This window comes from Corvus hawaiiensis, chromosome 6, assembly GCF_020740725.1.
Source record: "Corvus hawaiiensis isolate bCorHaw1 chromosome 6, bCorHaw1.pri.cur, whole genome shotgun sequence".
In the NCBI taxonomy this organism is placed as follows: domain Eukaryota; kingdom Metazoa; phylum Chordata; class Aves; order Passeriformes; family Corvidae; genus Corvus; species Corvus hawaiiensis.
This window is the reverse complement of record NC_063218.1, coordinates 63,857,304-63,876,643: the sequence shown is the minus strand read 5'-3', so window position 1 is coordinate 63,876,643 and position 19,340 is coordinate 63,857,304. Positions and strand designations below refer to the sequence as shown.

The following is a 19,340-nucleotide window of genomic DNA, read 5'->3' as shown; positions in this document are numbered from 1 at the left end:
GCAAAATTTAACATAAATTCTGTGATGCGTTTTCAGTTGTAAATGTGCCTTATCAAATCTGTAATTCAACACAAATCAGTTATTTATCCTGAAGAATTTACTTGTTGCTCCTGAAAAAAGCCTCCCAAATACAGGCTTGATTGTTTGTCCTTTGAGTCCCTTTCCTTTCTTTTGGCTTCCCCCTCAGCCAGGAGCACTCCTGGGATTTCAGGCAGCAGGGTGTATTTGTAATTTGCCCTCAGGGATTATAACAGGCTAAAATTAATGTTTTCATGTGCATTGCTTGTCCTCTTCCTGCATTTCCCACCTATGGGAAGCCCAATCCCCCTGCTTGTCCGTGTAGCACTTGTCCAGACGTCTGGGGTCACACCTTGCAAGAAACCAAAAGACAGAATTTTTATGTTAGTTGAGATTTATCCTTCTTTTGAGGGCTAAGCTTTTTATTTTGGGTCAAAGCCTGGCTTATCTTGCCAGCTTCATTAACACTCTTGAGAATGCCAGGTGCTAAAGAGCTCTATTTTTGCTGTGCAGATCAAGTGTGTCTGGTTTCTTGTGGCCTATTTTTACATAATTCTTCATTCCATGGCTTGGAAAAGCTGTGAAGGGAATGAAGAGATTGCAAATAGCTAGAGAAAACTGCTATGTTATTATTACAGGAAAATAAAGGGGAGGATCTGTCTGTGAGATTGCATTTCTTAGAGGGCATGGAGTTAAAATTAAAGGCAGGAAATGATGCATATAAAAACAAATAAAATAACAAGTAGAATGGTACATTTTGTTAGCTATATTTCAGCAATCAATTGACTATTTCCAGATAATTCCATAAAAAATGCCTTTGAATAAAGGATTCTCAAGTACTGGTGGCTCAGAAATTTCCCCCCTTATCCACAGGTATTCCAGGGCAATTTTATTTAGCATTCAGTATTAAGCAGTTACTTGAAGAATGTGAGATGCTGAGAAGCCTGGTGCCTCTTTCTCCCTGATCTGCTCTGGGGGGTTGTGCTTAAACCCTGTGGTTCCCTTGCCTTAAAAATGAATAGGAGTTAGGGATCTTGGAGGGAGGAAAGGAGATGCTCTGGTCCTTTGTGAGCAGCCCCCAGCCCACACAGGGACTCTGGCACTGACCTGGCTGCGGGGGCAAGCGCCGGGGTCCTGCTCTGTGGCACAGTTGATATTCCTGGGCTGGAAACCCAAAAAACCAGCAGAGAACCACTTGCAATGACCTGCAGTGTAGCAGAAAGGCAAGAAAAAGTTCCTTGAACTGGAACCAAGAAAAAATTTGAAGGCAATCCCAGAAGTTTTTGACATGTGCTCAGAGGCAGCCCCTGGGAGGCCACAGACTGGAAGCCATAGCCCCGAGCTTAGTTTTGGACTGTGTGTAACTCCAAAAGCCTCCAAGCAGGGAGGTTGTTGGTGTAGCCTGACAGCATCAGTGTGGCTTGAGGAATTCTTGGAATGAGGTAATTTGTCTGCCCCAGCCATGCACAATCAGTGCAGTGGTAGTACATCTGTGATCAGCTGTAGCACCCAGAGCCTGCTATTCAGCCCCTCGCACTCAAATCCTGGATTGGATTTGGCTAACTACTAATTTCACCCCAAATAAAGATATTATCATTTTTTCAGCTGATTGCATCTTGCCTGTTCTGGATCACTTTCCCATTTAATTGTGTTTTCTTTCCTGTTTCTTTCTTCTGTTGTCACCTTTCCTCATTTTCCTTTCACTTCTGTCAGTGCCAGCTCTCTGTGGTGTTGCACCTCTGGGCTCTCCCAGTTTTTTGCCTGGGTTATTCAGCTTCTGTTCCCCTGTAAGATACAACAATTTCTTGTGTCTGAGGAAGTTGCAATGATTTCTGCATATGTTGGTTTTTGCTTCCCTCAAGCAATTCTGTCCAAAACGGTAAGATTATTGGGATAAGGACAATTATTCCCTCATCCTAAAAGAGAGCAAGGCTGAATTCCAGCCCTGTGCAGGGTAATCTTTGCCACCTCTTCAGAGCTTGACTGATCCAAAGCTAAAACTCTTTTTCTTTTGCAAACACTTCTTTGACTGGATCCAGGAACTTCTGCATTTTGTAAGTTCTGTGACTTTAGATTGGAGTTTAGGAATTAAAAGTAGTTAAAAGTGATCCCAAGAGTCTGGTGACTATTCCTTTCCACTCTGTACTAAGGACAGAATATATATGATCTTCTGATCCATTAGCATAACAATGTTTCTTCAGACATCTTCATAAGCAACAGAGGAACATTCTTACGTGTGAAGTTAGCCAAGAGAGACAAAATAATATAGGAACTAATCTGATACTGTTTATTTCAACTAAATGAAAGCAAATTTCATTAGCTAGATTGCTAATATAGGACATGCTTTAGGTTTTTAACGCGGGACTGTGTTTTCCTTTTTGTCACCTTTTTGTGTGGGGGTTTTTTCATTGCTGCTTTGGCTGTGCATGGTGGGAGGACATACATTTTCTCATGATGGTGGGATGGAGAAGGTTTTCCCTTTCATCGTCTTTCCTGATGAAAACTGAAGCTTGAAGCCACTCTACCTCCAAAGCTGGTGGAGCTTTCTCTCCTTTAAGTGAGGGAGATCTAGATGAGTCAAAATCCTTGTGGGCTAACACTGCATCTCATCCTTCTGTGGAGTCCAAGCTCTTATCTTACAAAGTACATTTCAAAGTTACATACTGGCAGAAATTCTATGCAGTTAAACGTAATTTTTGGTGTGTCCAGAGATTTGGAGGGAACAGTGCTTGGGAAGAACTTTTTGATCAGATGGTAGACTTAACAGAATTTGGGATTTGTTTGTTGTTTTACTTTTATTTTCTTGTTTCTGAAAACCCCCCCACTGTGAAATTATCCAAATGCAGTTTGTGTTTTTGTCCACCCATGGCTGTGTCCGAATCACCAGCTGCAGTTCGTACTGTGCCAGCTGAGGAGGGAGAAAGTTCAAATGACAGAGGGAGTTTTCCTGGTGTCTAAACTCTGTTATGCAAGTGACAAATCGTGTTCTGCGTTAAAGAAGTGTAAATCTGGATAAAAGCTACTGAAATTATTGCGGATTTAGGCTAGGGCCTTATCTTAGGGTGTGTTTGGGTTTCCTGTTGGAGGAGAAAAAAGACAAAGTCTTTTTTTTTTTCCTGGCAGCGGCTGGGCTGTGTCCTATGTCATCTGAAAGATAACTGTGCAGATTTTAAAAATCTGCTTCTCTTTGTGAAAAAAAGGTGAAAAAAATGGAGTAAGCTGGGAGTAAGGAGTTGCTTAAAAGCCATTTATTTATATTTATTATTTGGAAACAACATGTTCTAGACACAGGAAGATGAACTCTAATGGACTTCTGATATCCAAATGTTGGTACTGATCTGGAGCTGCATGCAAATCGAAATGTAAAATTTGGGGAATCTTTCTGCCATAGCTCTTTCTGAAGGAGCAAGCTGCAATGACATAAGCTTTGTATCCCGTTTGCCTGTGTTACACCAGCATATGGCTCCGACACTTTGCTCCCATCCCTAACAAAACGGGCTCCAATTTTAGAACGTCCTTTACTGCATCTCCACTTTTTGTTTTTGCTAGATACTTCGAGGGTTTTTTGTTTGTTTTTTTTTTTTCATTTGCAGCATTTTAATAATCATGCTCAAGTCCATTAAGCTTTGCAGGAACTAGAAAGAAATAGGAAAACAATGAGTCATTAAAATACATATTATGGAGGATTAAATTCCCCATTCTGGTTGAATTGCTCCCAGGCAATAAGGGAAGGTCAGGCAAGTATCATACCGTGGTAAAGAAGTCTCAGAATTCTAGCAAGTTTTTTCTATGGTTTTTTTTTCTTTCTTTTTTTTTTTTTAGCACTCCTAACATTTGGCTTTGAGAATACCAAGCCACCTCTGCCGGATGTGCTTTTCCAATGGCTTTGGTTTGGTGTTAAATAACATTTTAGAGTTGCTTACTCCTGATGTGGCAAGGTGGGAATGGGTGGCTTAAACGGATCAAATCCAGATCAGTCTTTTCTCATTAGATAAAGAATATTTTCTGCAGAGCTGGATATCTTTCAGTAACATCAAACTGAACATGCAGAGTCAAGATTTACATGTGTGTAAAATAAAGCCATTAGGGCTACCTTTTTGTGTTGTTTTGTTTTCCCTGCAGCCACGTAAAAATATCAGTGGAATTAGCACCGACCCAAATGAAGCTTGAAATCGAAGTCAGATCTCTGTCTACTGGTAGTCAAGACTTTCTCTTTTACTGCAGAAAATTTGGAATAAGGTCATTTTAGTTTAAATGTGAAGAGAGTTCTGAAGTATTTGCAAAATACTTGGGTACATATTTCATCTCCTTTATTTCTAGGATGCCACTGCTTTGTATCCTGGGTCAACAGTTGAAACAGCAGATTTTTAATTATTCAACCTAAATGAACAATCAGTTTAATTTTAAGGATGTGTTTACAATGTGCCAGTGACATAAATAGCTTATTTCAAAGGATTTTTTAAGCTTTCAGTTGATCTGAAATTTAGGGGTAATTTTTGGCAAGGAAATACCTCCAGTCTGTGGAATATTTATTATAACTATAGTGAAAGCATCACCACTGAAGGACCAAATTAGAGATAGCATTCTTTGAGGGTGTGCTTGGGCTTGGGCTTCCTGAGGAGGAGTAGAGATCTCTGTGGAAATCTTCCAGAAGGCCCCATGGCAGTAGAGCTTTGGTCTGGATTAGATGGACATTAAAAATGTCCTGGTTACTTTCCATAAAGGAAGGGCCCAACCCTGTTCTCTCTGTCCTGGGCTCCTGTTTCCCTTGGCTGAGTGGTATCTGTTGCTACAGAATCACTACAACACAGGGAATTTCACCCAAAATCCATGAAGGGAAATACAATTAAGTCACCAAATTCTTACTGGAGCAATTTTTCGTCACGAATTCTGGGTGTAGGAACATTTTTTTTCCTCATTTTAGCTGGAATATCTGACACTTAGAATTTTTGTTCCTTAGGCTTTCTGATAGTCAAATATATTTCTGAAAGGACTGCAAATATATACGACCCTAATGGATTTCTTTGCTACCTAGAGTGAGGCCTATCTGATTTTTTATTCATTACTTTACACTTTATAGTTTTATGGTTATGACAGGAACGTTTTCTGCTTTCTGTCATTTTGTAATTTCCTGAAATCAGGTCTAGAGTAGCCAATTCCAACCAGTTCCACTGAATTGAAAGTTATTTTACTGTGGAAAACCTGTGGGGAAAAACTAAACACAAACAAAGCTGTAATGGTTTTCCTTAAAACCAGAGGGGTTAAAGCTATTACATTCTGATAAAGAACATTAATGCATGGAGCTTACAACCACCTGAGTGTTTACAACCACTGTGATGATAAGTTCAGGCACACGGAAACACTTCATAGCATAAGATTGATGTAGATTTCATGGAGAATTTATCCAGGGTAATTTGTATAAACTTGCAAGAATTATGCATCCCTCTCCTGTTCACATTAGCCTGGAAGTAATGGTGGATAACTTCAAAACAACTGACTGGGATGGAGGCAAAAAATGAATTTATTCTTTCCGAACTTAATGTATATTCCTATAGATAAAAAAAAAAATTGCTGTAAATCATGGCCTAAGATATTTCCTGTGAAATCTCAATATTGGAAATGAAGGTGGTGACAGCAATAACTTCTTCCCTCTTAAAAAACTGGAGGCTTTGTTCTGTATAACTTTATTTTGCCTGCCCAAAGTTTCACAAGTCAGATAAAGAATGCAGATGATTGTAGCCAGTGCTAGAATGATCACAGGCTAACAACAACAACAACAACAACAATAATAATAATAGTAATAAAGAACCAGACTTTCTCAGGTGTGTGCCCAAGGACCCCCCTTCATTGACAAGGAGTGAGAATCTACTTGAATAAAAACTGAGCAAGTTCCTTCTCCAAGCATGGCCACAGGTCAGTGCTTGTGCCACCAGAACAGAAAGAGGCCAATTCCCAGGGCCAGCAGCCGGGATTGGGGTTGTAATGATTTGGCTGCTCCCACGGGAGGCTCCAGTCGTGTGGAGGAGTGTCAGGAGTTGTGAATGATCCTCCTTCTCAACTGCTTTCCCATGATTTGCATTTGCTTCCGAGCTGCTTAACCACGGGCAGATTATTTCAATTTTCCTGGTGAATAATGCATGAGGGTGTATAAGTGGATGTTCCTTGGCTGAGTGGGCTGCAGATTAAAAGTGTCAGCTCCTTTGCAGCATTAATGTGCATTTCTTTCTCAGGTTAAAGCTGGAGAGAACCTAGATATGCTTTTTTTGGAGAACTCCTACAAATGCCAAAATATTGGCAACATTTGCTTTTTCTCTTCTTTTCCCCTTGACTACCTGTTATTTGAATGAAAAAGCCAGTTGCCAATTTTCCAGCACAAGCTTACTTTCCTTGGGACTCCCCCTCAGGATTTCAATGCCATGTTGTTGTACCTGCTGCTTGAGCTTCCTGGAAACGATCAGGAGCAGGGGTTTTTTTTATTTATTTCTTTGTCGCTCCTGTCAGCTCAGAACACTGATTCCTTCTCACTCCTCCTTCTTGCTCTTTAGTATGTCCCAGAGGGGTAATCTGGAGTATCCTATCCTGCTCTAGCAGCCTTGGGGCACAGAGAGAGGCAATTCTTGTGTGTAACATGTGGAATGCTTCATGGAGGTAGAGCCAAACACATTAAATGCTGGTAATAATTGAAGTAACACTTCAACCCACCATGATCCACTTATTAGAAAAACCTCTTCAATTTTTTCCTTTATTAATTTATTAAGGGGCATTTAAGTATCTTATTGTACACTTGTTTCAGTCCCTGGATTATGCAGATATTTCCTTCTTTTTCAGCTTATTGGAGAAATACCCTTTGATGCTCCAGATTTCTAGGAAATTAAAGCACAACTGTTGCCCTTGTTTGCTTGTGGTTAGGCTCGTATTTATAGCACATTTGTTCAAGATCATAACTGGAAAAACATCAAAACTCTGAAACTCATGGGCCATTCTAAACAAAATATTTAAGGGCTGATTTACGCACAATAAATACTTTAGGTAATGGTGTTTGATATGAGAGTCCTGTGGGAGCGTGGTTAAAAAGAGCTTCCTGAAATACGGAATCATGCCTCTGAACAAAGCAGTCTTCTAAAGCAGAACTCTTCCAACCTCCCCAGCTGTAACAATATTCCTTGGAGTTACAGATGTCCAGACATGGACTGCAGCAGAGTATGTTGTAAAATAATAGTTTCAAACTCAGCTTAGTGTGACATTTTAGGAGATAGAAGATTGAAAGCGTGTGAAATTGTAAGGGCTGCGTAGTAAACAAGGCACTGATTTGTGCAGCTGCTTAAAAAGCAGAGAGAGATTAATAGCTACAATAACAGAATGCCCTAAATATTTAAAACCAGTCCAATGAGTATTTTGTGAACTTCTTGCAGTATTTGGTGCTGAAAATTGCAGAGAAAATACTCGGGCTGGTTTCAGGTTGTAAAATACAAATTCTCAAAACCCAACCAAGGAATAACAGAGAGGAAACAGGGGGAAATAATTTTGAGGTTGTGATTTCAGTTTGAAATAATTCCAGCACGTGCTTTGTGAGCTGTTTTTGTGCTGGTGCTGCTGCGCTTCCAGGGAAGGGGGTGGTGCTGGTGTCTTGTCCCCCACTGTGGATGTTGGTCCCTGACTTGCACATTTGTCGCTCAAAGCAGCGTTTCTTTGTTCCAGGTATGTCACTAAGATATTCCAGGCTTCCAAGTCCTGTGCCAGCCTTAATCCCATTTAATGCTTTTCCCAGCCTTCCAGTTCCTCACTCTCATTTCCTCATTTCATGCTCAGACAGGGACAGCAAAGCAGGAGGAAGTAAGAGGAAGTGGAGTTTGCTTCCTCATCTCCTCCAAATGCTTGTTCTGTCCACTTTTCCATCTTCAAACCATGCCATCAGAAGAGCTTTGCTTTCATGGGTTTCTGCTTTCAAATTCTCCCCTTGAAATGGAATTCTGACACCTAACTTCTTTTTGATGTTGCCTTCGTTCCTTTGCCCTTCTTGAAGGATCCAGCTTTCCATATCCAAGTAGAAGTCCCTGGAATCCGTTGCTGTCAGGTAAGGGTTAAGCCACAGTAATTTCTCTGTTTGGGGGCAGTAGGAGAATGGTCTGATTTTGGTGCTCTTCTTCCTGGTAAAGGAAAATCAGTGAAACGTGGAACACTTCGGGAGCACAGCTTTCCCACAAGGAAAGGTTTCACAGACCCATAATCAGTTGACTTGAGCTAAACTTGGTGGTAAATAAAGAGGATTTCTGGGAAGAAATTCTTCCCTGTGAGGTGCTGAGGCCCTGGCACAGGTTGCCCAGAGAAGCTGAGGCTGCCTCATCCCTGGAAGTGTCCAAGGCCAGGTTGGAGCAAATTGGGATAGTGGAAGGTGTCCCTGCCCATGGCAGGAAGATGGAACAAGATGATCTTTAAGATTCCTTCCAACCCAAGACATTCTATGATGCTATTAAAAATTTTGGGCTCAAAATGACTCCAAACTGCACATTTGGCCTTCAGAACATTGACATGATGGGTGGAATAAAGTGTGTTTAGTGTATTCATCGTGACTAACAGAATAATCTTCCTAAAATGTTTTATATTGCACCAGTACATATGAAATCATTTATCTAAAGCAGTGATTAAATTCTGCATGACCCCAGTCCCTGTGCCAAAGGAGCCATGACTTGAGATGCTTGAGAGCAAACCCTCACTTATTTTAAAAGTGGTGTTCTGCAAGGAGTACTGAATATTTAGATTGTCAGGAAACAATAATGCAGTTCAGCACCTCATCTCCCAGTTTTCTTGCAGATGACACTTCAGCAAGGATTCTGTGTGCAGGTAGGCTGCTCCATGTGGGCCTACCTTCCTTTTTACCTGGGAAAACTGGTAAATGTGCAGCAGAAAAAGGACAGGCATGGTTAGAAAACTTCTGCATAAAAAAGAGGAATGTCTTATTTCCATGAGTATAGATAGGATTCTTTTTTTCCAGGCTCTTTTAATGGAAATGGTTATTGCTTAATATACAGATTTATTTTACTTTGTTTTAGTGTATTGATGCTTTAATGTGATTTGCAATGACTCGAAATTTCACTGAACACTGTAAGCTGGAATTTTTCTAATTATCAAAAAAAAAGAACTCCATATTTTTTCCTCAAAGTCAACAGAATTTGGGCATTGAAATCCTTTAGATCATCCCAGCTTTGGAATTTAATTGATCAATGGTCTTGATGCTGCCCTGGCTTTTGCAAGGTGTCTGCACAAGCCATGCAGAATTCCAGGGAAGATGGCTGTAGAATATACAGGCTCAAATTTATTCCTGTGAAATGTTTATCAAGAACAGTTTAGATGAGGAAAGCTTACATAAAGAGTTCCTGTGGTATGCCTACAGCAAGCCCACTTTTCCATGGACATGTGTCCAGACATCTGGGAATGTGCATATCCATTTTTCATGGTGCAGTGAGTGACAGGAGCCATTTTAGAGTAATTAAGTTCTCAAAACTTGAAAGAAAATCCTTCCAATTCTTTAGAAAAGAACAGGAAATCTGAGATTTTTCAGGGTGCTGAGTATTATCAGAAGAATAAAGGGAATGTTAAACATACTTTGTGTCATTTTAGAGGTTATTTACTCTTCTGACACTTTAAATCTACTTTATCACCTTGTGGATCTGAGTTCCAGAAGTGAGTGGGACTAAGTGTTTGATTCTGGATCAGAGGAATTATTTCCAGAACTTAAATGCATGTTGGAGTATCAAAAGCCCCACTCAGAGTTCTCTTAAAACCCAAAGAAACTTTTAAAATCAGCAGGGATGGATTAGCCAGGACATTTTCCATGATGAGTGTAAGACATGCTTGAGATTCCTTGTTTTCCTTGATGCTCGTGCAGTACATTTTGGAGGAATAAATCATATGGGATAAGTGTTGTGTATTATGGTTTAATTTCCTTCTCTGTTTGGAGATAAGTCACTTAAATAGGGGAGAGACATTCAGTTAGAAAAAATGAGTTATTATCACGTGTGTCGGAAAGAAAGAAATAATTTCTCCGTGTGTAGTTGCACGTTGCTGCAGGAAATTGTCAGGATGAAGATTCCCTTGGACTGGTGTTCATGAAGACTGACAGTGCCTGGAAACTCCAGTACTGTAAGGGCTGACAGCTTTTAATTTGCCTCTGCAGCCTTGACCCACTCAGAGCTGTTCAGGTATTTCAAATAGCACCTTTCTCAATTTTGGAGAAGACGAGGAGAGTCTGGAGAAGAGTTCGGTGAAGTCAGCCCAAGATTTAATGAAAATGTTTCAGTTTGTCGACCCTCTCAATCCTGTGCAGTGTCCTCTGCTCTTTGCCCAAGGTGGGAAGCTGTTCTCCATCCTGGAGACCTGGCAGTCAATCCCCAACCTCTTGCCATTGTTTGCTCACAGCTCCCCTTAGAACTTCCTTCTCTGGTCTTCCCCAATGTGTTTTCAATGCATTTTACGTTATTTCAGCCGAAGTGGTGCTGTGCTGTAACACGAATGTTTGAAGCCTTGCCTCCGAGCCCCAGCGAAGATGAAGGAAGTTTTCAATGCTGTTTGATTAGGTTTTGTGTTTCTTGGTTTAGAGTTACCATGCAGTGACCTTGGAGATTTTTAAAACTCTTTTTTCAAACTGTGGCATAACGAGGATTACAGGCTGTCAGAATCAAATTGTGCTGCGTTTCCTACCATGGTTACAGGCTTTGTAAAGGAATGTATAGATGTACCCGCTCTGGTTTTATTAGAAACTGGAAATTATCTTGAGGACTGCTTAGCTCTGCTTAGTTTTATGACATTTTTCTGTTCTTGTCAGAAGCCGCTGTGACAATTACTTAACAAGGAATTAAAATCTCAGGGGTTCCTAATTCCACTCTATCTTTAACTGATAAATTGTTCATAAACACACAGTATGTGGCATCACCTTTCATCTATAAAAAAGGCATTGAGAGCTGATCTACTTCCTAAAAGGATGAATGTGCAGAGAAATTTATACAAAATACTGAAAATGAATTCAACACAAACCAGGTACCAATCTGCAAAACTGCTAGACTTGTTTCCACTAATTCATATCTCTTTAGCAGCTTTCAGCTGATCTAGGCTTGACTTAACTGGTGGTTTAGTAGTTCCCTGAGCCCAGCAAGCTCTTAGATCAGCCCTCCCTGTCTCAGGACACAGTGACTGAACTGTCCCCATCTCCCAGGCATCCCTGATTGATGGAATGTGAGACCCTCCTGGGGGGCTCTGGTTTAATTAGCGCAGCTTTGAGTCAGCCCCCAAAGGAAGGAGCACAGCACTTGCCCAAAGTGGATTTTGTCTCCTTCTTTTCCGTGCCCATGTGCCAGAATCGTGACAAATGGGAGGAGAAAGATGAGCCTTGCAGAAGCTAATGAAGGCACAGTTTGGACCACTGAGGCTGGGTAGTCACAAATCCTGCTCAGTTATTGAAAACAAGTGACAACGTTCCAGTAATGGCTTCCAGGCTGTGAAGAGCTTCCTGCATTTTCAGGAGCTTCTCGCTGGGAGTGAGGCAGGTTACACCAGGACACATCTTTTGATATCCTATGACATTATGCAATGCACCCATCAGGTTGCATCATCATTGAAACGCTGTTCAGTTCATGTCTTTGCCTTGCATTAAAGCTTAATCACAAAAAAAAATTGTACTGTGAGAACAAACCGATTCCTACCGGTCTTCCTTCTGCACTGGTTTGAAAAGCTTGGCTAAACAGAGGTGGAAACCTTTCAGCTTGGCTTTTACCTTTTTAACCTTCTCAGTATTTTGTTTTTCAGAATTTAGGTGGAGAAATAAGATTTCCTAAAGAGCTGGAGTAGTACAACAGCCAGTTGAATCTTATTTTTCTTTCTTACTCTCTTCTGACAGAGTTTTGAGTGGGTGTTTGCATCCTGTTTAGCCTTCCATCTCCCAAGCATTTCAGTTTTCCCCTGGGAGACTTTTTGCACGTTCCAGTGCCCCTCATTGTTCAAACTTTAAATCAGTAACATTTGGATGCCACGTAAAGACATAATAGGATTACCAAATTTAAAAAAGAGTAAAAATTAGAAGTCTTTTTTCATGGTAGTCCTTTTATGTTTGAATGGAGACGACGTTCAGGACAGCACCCAAGCTCCCAGGTGATCACAGCAAATCACAGGGTAGTACCAATTCTGCTTCTGTGGGGTTTTATGCCACTGCTTTGGTGGCTTTTTACTCCACTCTGTGATTCTCTCTCTCCACGTTTGCTTCTGTGTAATGCCTGTGGGGAATTTCAGCAGTGACTTGCACAGTGAAACAGCATCAGTGAATTATTTAAGATAAGTATAGTCACTTTAGCGTGATTTAATAATTAAAAAACCCTTTTAAAGACAAAGTCAGCTCCACAGAGAGCTGGGGTAAAGAACTGAGAACCTTTGTTAGAGAACTGGTGGCTGTGGCCAGGAGCCCTGAAGTTTATGGACTACTGTAAAATTGTCACCTCTGACAGCTACAGGGACTGGCTCTCAAGTGGCTTGAAAGTCTCTGGTGTCTTATTTATTTTCATATCCCTCAGTAAATTCAGACATAAATTATCATTGCACCTTCAGACTGTTAAAACAATACCTCTTTCTTCTTTCCATTGCTGTCTTCCAAATAATTGTTTAATGATGTAAATTAATAGCTTCAATCTGCAATTTTAAATAAGGAAATGTTATTAAAAACCCAGGCTTTTTATATAAAATGTGGAATTTTCACTCTCACTGTGTACATGCACACATATATTGAGTTAGAAAAGCCTCTGGCTAGCATTTTATTTTCCACATCCATGGGTATAAATCCCTGAGAAGCCCAGTGTAAATTGGGATGTTGGCTTTGGATTACAAACAGCTTCATTTATGGAACCACACAGAGAAAGGTATTGCCTGAGGAGCTGAAAATATTTTATTTCCCTGAGAAAACAAAGTGGTTGCTATGGGACAGAAAATGATCTAATGATGGCTTTCACAGAGACATGCAACTGGACAGAATTAGAATATTCAAATCACAGTGGGCAAAAATGTTGGTTTTTCCAGGATGTATTTGTGGAAGATTTTTCTTAGTGTAGGTCTGGATACTTCCAAGAAAAATGAAGAACTAGGTATTTTTCCATAGGGTACGATTTAATTGTTGTTTTTTTTTTCTTTCCAGTCCTCCTAGAATACTCTGCAAATGAAACATATTTGTTCAGTCAAACTGCTTTTAAATACCTGTGGAGAAAATGCTAGTCCTTTTGAGTGCTGAATGATGATGTTTTGAGGGGTCACCAAGCACAAATAATGTGGGGGGTTTTGTGTGTGTAGCAATATAATGAAAAATCTAAGCAATGAGTAAAACTAATGAATTTAACTACAATTAAGCACCACGTGGTAAGGGGCATAGAAACCCCAGATCTCTACAGGTGGTTGGTGCCTAATGGTGTAAAAAGGTGTATTTTGGAATATTTGGGGTTTTTTTAACTGGTTGTAGGCCTGTGCCCCAGTGAAGTTTATCTTTCAGAATTCAATTAAATGGACTTAGAAAACTCCTTCAGTGGTGAATCCAGAAATCACACATGAGCCATGTTACCTTTTGCTCCTTGGTCTGGGAATACACACAACAGTGCTTGCTGGATTTTGCTCTAGCACTGGAGTGCTTTTGTTAGTTACATGAATTACTTAGCACTTGTACTCTTCTAAAAAATGAATTTAGTGTCCTTGCCAGCTTATTAAGGACACTAATTTTTAATGCCTGTAGATTAGTAAGGAGTAAGTGCCTTCCTAAAAAAAAAATTATTCTTGAAGGAAACAAAACCTAAAGTTGTTTTATAACACTTGTCCTCATCACTTTTTTCCCCATACTAGCTTGAGGACCTTAGAGGTCTTTATTATTATCCAAAGAAATTTCTGCTGTGGTCATGCTTGAAAGTCCCCCTGGCTGTGTGTGCCTGGCATGACTGCATGCAAAAATTGCCGCTTTGGATCATCCTGCTTTTGGCATGAACAGCTGAGGATGTGATCTTGCAGTATGACCAGCTTTCTGGGATCCTCCCAAATTCCCTGAGAGTTCCTAGTGTGTAGTGTCAAGCTAGGTAAGTCTTCCTAGTGCTAGTTAAGAGCTTTTTCTCAATGTGCTGTGTTTTGAAAAGTTCCTGAAGCCCACAGGCCTGGGGGAGGGACCATTTGCTGTTGGGCACGAGGGTGATTTCTGTCCCTGTGTGTGCATGTGCCTGTCTGCTCGGAACTATCCATCTGTGATTATCACCATCAGGATTAAAGTGCTGCCTTGTTTTTATTTCCTATCTCCTTTTCCATTATTTTCATGTTGTTTAAACTGTCCCCTAAATTTTGTCTCATGGTAAACCTTAGATTCCTGTTTAACTACTTCAGCCCTCCTTCTCAATCTCCTTCCTCAGTTCCTTCATTTCTGAAGCCATGGTGGTGTTTTCTACCAGCAAGTTTCCTGAGCTTTCTGCCTTTTGTGTGCAGTTAAATGCTTACGGGGTCTATTCGTCACTGCTAACACAGTCCCTAGGTCTTGGGGTTTCTTTTCTCCTCTCCTTTCTCCTGTCTGTGTTTGCAGGTCTTTTCTTTGCAGTGCTCCCTGTTAGAGAAGACGTGTTTCTCACCTGGCATTAACAGTGCTGTGTTGGGAGGTTTGTTCTGTCCCTGACTTTAGGCATCACCTGCGCCGGGTAGGTCCTGAAAATGCAGAATACTGAGAGACGTCAAGGTGTAAAAACCAACAAAATGATTGTAGTTGGGAGACAGCTGCTTCCCTCTCTCCTTTTTGCTGTCATGGAGAGTGGCAGAAGAGATAAGAAAGATCAGTTGGAATTACAAAGGTTTTCCCAACCGTAATAGTGCATAGCAAAAGAATCCCTGACAGTTCACCCTTTGAGGAACACACATGAAGGTTAAAATTGGTCAGTGAGGCTCAGGTAGTGATATTCGAAACCAAAATCCACACTGAGGCCGAGTAAGGTGTTGCTAACGGGAGAGAATCTGTGTTTTGTTTCTGATGTTATTTAGCACCCAGCAATACCTGTTTTCAGATAAGGCAGTCCACTCCTGGCAGTTAAGGACAAGAAAATCTCCTGTAGTCTCTTCTAATTATCCTACAAAGGTCCATTTCTCTGGTTCTGGAGCAGTCCTGGCTTGCATCATTCATATGGTTCTGTATTTCCTGACTGAAATCCCGGTCCCTTTAGAGTCCAGAGCAAAACAATAAATCACCTGTACTGGGGCTAGGATGTAAACAGCTGTGTCTTTCCCTTCATTCATTACTTAACAACCCACAGAATAAGAGGTGCCTCTGTCCCAGTGTCAGAACTCTGTGACTCTCACTGGATTCCCAGAGCCTTTACTTTTCACAGTCTTTCCTACATAAATGCAAATCACTGCTTACTCCTGCATCTTCACTATTTCCTGTATTGCTTTTGGCTGCTGAATGGCTTGATTAATCCTGAAACTGGTGCCTGGTGTTCAGACCCTGAGTCAGATTTCAGGGATTGCACTTCCCTCCCTCGTGCAGCACCGCAGTGTACGCTGCCTCCTGCTTTGTGTGCTGCATGCCGTGCACTTCCCTGAGTCGTGGAGCCCTGGCACTCCTGAGCATCTGGCAGCAGTAATGCCTCTTCATTTGCTCCATTGGAAAATCCTCCAGATTATATCTCCCAGATTCGCTGGGAGCCACTGGAGTTTCGCTTGTATTTTCTTCCTGTCTTCCAGTCCTTCCACCTCCACTTGTACTTTATTTCTCAGATGTGTCTGAGTCCTGTGAGCCCCATTTCTTTCTTCTCCTTGTCTGCATGGAATTCCTTTGATGTTCCTTCCCAACACAAAGAGAATCATGGTCTTAGCCAGGCGGACTTAGGGTGAGTCATCTCTAAATTTTTTGCAAAATTCTTGACCAGGAAAGATAAGTTAAAACTCCATGGAAAATTTACTTGAGGGGATTCTATAGAAGTTTTCCTCAGCTTTTAAATTTCCATATATTCTTCTGTTTTACCACCCTCTACCAGCCATCACCCAGCTGAGGGAATGATTTTAGGCTTTTCCTGACCCCCCAGTGGGAACTTGACACAGGGAATGAGAATAGTCTGTGGCTGTGTTTCTGTCCCCTGTTGTAACAGAGGTGTCCTGGGGACTGTGGTCACCTCTCTTTTGTTTAAAGCAGTGGCTCCTCAGAAGCCAGAGCTGCTGGGCATGCTTGTACGATTGTTCCCAGTGAAACTCTCTGGTGTCCACTGCTGGAGCTGAGGGCTGCATATTCCCTTTGGATTGGGTCTCTAGCAAACAAAAAATATTGCAAGTGATTTGAATTCACTTCTCAGCTGAAGTTTCCTAATGTAATACCTGAAATGCATATCTGCTGTCACCCTGTTTTATGTTTTCTGTCTTTCCTGTTTTTTTCTCTGGATACACAGTGTATTCTTCAGGCACTTCATTTTGTTTATAAAGATGTGCCATTTATTCCTGAAACATCTCATGCCTGAATTGTGCCCTTGAATTTGTGAGTGCAGTCGTCATCTTAATTTAGATGTGCTTCTGTAGATGGCCACAGACTGGATGCCAGGTGGCTGATGCCAAATGATCTTTCCTCCAGTGAAAGGGCTGCTGGACACATGGAATAGTCACACACGTGTCACCAGTGTACAGCTGACACCAAGGTGAGAATGATTCCTCTCCTAAACACACATTGTGCAGTTACTCAGAGACATCAAGAATCTGCATCGGAGATGCCATGACCTAACAGAGCAACACAATGCAGTTCCCATATCCATACAGCTCCTCTCCTTTCTCTGATCCCATTCTTTTTTAGGGATGTGCATTAGCACTATTTGCATCACTTCTTGTCCGGAAGAAAACAGAGTTATTTTGAAACTTGAACACGGAAGTCAAATTTCATTGTAGTAGTCATGATGTCCGGGGGTGTGACTGCCAAATAATATCCAGAACTCCTCTCTTTTCATAGTAATGTCTTGGATGTCAGCCATGCATTTTCCACTGAATTAATGAACATCAGATCTATGCCAGGAACATAAGAATAGATGGCACTGCTTCTGAAATAGTTTGTACATAAAATTACTTCTCCATGATGGGTTTAAAGCCTGCACCTTCTTTATTCTTTCAATTGATCTTATTTACCTGCTCTGACTTACTAACCTATTTAACAACAGTCCCTTCTTTTGTATTCTTGTTACGTAAAATCTAAACCCGGCTGTCAGCGCAAAACTTAATCTGCTGGAAGCATCAAGAGGCAGGTTGGGAGAAAAAGCCTTTCCTTGACATTTTCAAACGCCGTAACAAGCACGTGATGACGTCTTGAAGCAGAAGTAGGGATAGTATTGTGCCATCACTTTAATCATGAATCCACCTCAAAACCCGTTCAGTGAACAAGCCTGCCTTTCTCAATGGGATTCAGCACCGAGAACATTAGAAATGCTGCAAACACCTACATATTTGTACAGAGATAACCCCCGTTTCAGCGGATACAGGCTTTTTTTATCCTTTCTTAGTTGTACCAGCATGATTCATTAGCAGTTATTTTTGAGATGAAGAAATGTAGGCTACTAACATAATTTAAAATGCTGTTATTTTAATGAATAAGTCAGCAATGTTTTAGTTTCTATTTAACACCAAATGTCTAAATGGAGCTAAGGATAGCGAGACAATTATCAGCTTAAATTATTGGGTTTTATCTTCTAAAGATCCTGCTTAATAACATGACTTTGGATAGAGCTTACAATCCTCTATTTAGGAGAAAAGATATTTTGGGGGGTGAATGGTTTTGTGTCTCCCATCTTTAGCAGAGAAGACAACTGGAAGTTTGCAGTGGGAGACTCTCTGCTCAGGTAACCCAAATGTGTCTTTTCTCAAAGTGTCAGTGTGAATTATTTGGTTCTTAGGTCCATTTTGGAATTGAGATGATGAGAATAAGAGCAGAGGAGGAATGCTTGAAAGTCACTTAGGTAAGAGGGGAATAACTGTGCTGAGGGTAACATGGAGTCCCATAATGATGGGTCTCACTAACTCCACGTTTGAGAAGCAAAATCTACAATCACAGAATTGCTTTTTGCTTTCTACACTCACAACCCCCACCAGGATTCTCTCCTCAAATTCTCTTCTCACTCCGTGCAGATTTCTGGGCTTCAGGAAGGCTGCAGAGTCAACAATTCAGTTCTCTTGGTGCTTAGTTTCTGGTTTACCAGTGTTTCTGCCAGGATAAAAATGGGCTCTGCTGTAAAATAAGAATGAAAGTGGCAATGCAGGTTTTTGTCATTAACTACATCATAAAGTGGCAGTACCTGTGGGAAGCCAGCCAGAAGAGGGAAAAGCTCCCAGAGTTCCAGTTCCTTTGCTGACAGCTCAAGCCCAGATCTGTCTCCTCAGTAAAATGCCGGATTCTTTGCTCCATGGAAGGATTCCCTTCAAAGTGCAATAAGGTGGCAAAAATTTACAGTAATGTTGTACTAACTCCTTGATTGCTCCTCCTTCTCTTCACAATTAAACTTTGGGTGATTTCCACTATTGTTAAGCATTTATATATTTTAACCTCCCATGAATCTTCCTCTTCTAGATGCTGTTTTCTTGTGTCCAGCTCCTCCTCTATCCCCATCCATTTGTCTTGGTTGCTAATTTTATGTAAATTTGCCATGATGTGGTAACTTCTGGAAATTCTCTCTCCAGGCATTCTCTTATGTGTCATTTATTTCCTCTTGGGTCTGGGTGGCAGGAAGATTATCCTTAGGGAATTGGTGAGGGAAGCAGCGAAAGGCAACTGTAGCAATGAGAAGAAGGGAAAATGAGATTGAAAAATGGCAGTGAAGAATGCCAAGATTTAAGAGTTGGAGAAGAGGGAGGGGCTGGAGCTCAACCAAAATATTATGAATTTGTTTCTCTGCTGTTTTCTTACCATTCCTGCCTTGGCTACCTCACACTCATGCATGAACTTTAACATCAGACCAGTTATATATTTTGAAACTTCTACAAGAGTCCAATCTTTATTTTTTTTTTCCCCCATTGAGAGCGATATACACTTTCCAGTTATGAAAATGGTGTTATTCTAAATAAAACTGACATGATCCACCAACACTTTCGGAAGCACAGATGCTTTGTCCCACTATTTACTAAAGAGGTTCACACTTAGATTAAAGCAGTGAAATCAAATCACCGAATAAAGCCTGGAACAACATAATGATTTAAGGAATTCGTGGAGAGTTTCTGGTAGGAAGAAAGTTACACCGAGGCAAAATGAGATTGTTTTCTGTACAACACCAGGACATGGAAGCACCGTGCAATCCAATATTGGTGCAGTTGTT

General features: G+C 40.9%; 1 protein-coding gene across 8 annotated transcripts in view; it reads left to right on the top strand.

Annotated features, from left to right (window-relative positions):
- SHANK2 (SH3 and multiple ankyrin repeat domains 2) overlaps positions 1-19,340 on the top strand; it is a 279,072-nt gene that overhangs the window by 72,082 nt on the left and 187,650 nt on the right. For 6 of the 8 annotated variants that reach the window (XM_048308457.1, XM_048308455.1, XM_048308456.1 and 3 more), the window contains one exon: positions 8,042-8,092. The exons of the other annotated variants lie outside the window; for them this stretch is intronic. In XM_048308457.1, the coding sequence (XP_048164414.1) occupies positions 8,042-8,092 (51 nt within the window). The remainder of the gene's footprint in view (positions 1-8,041; positions 8,093-19,340) is intronic. 8 annotated transcript variants of the gene reach the window in all.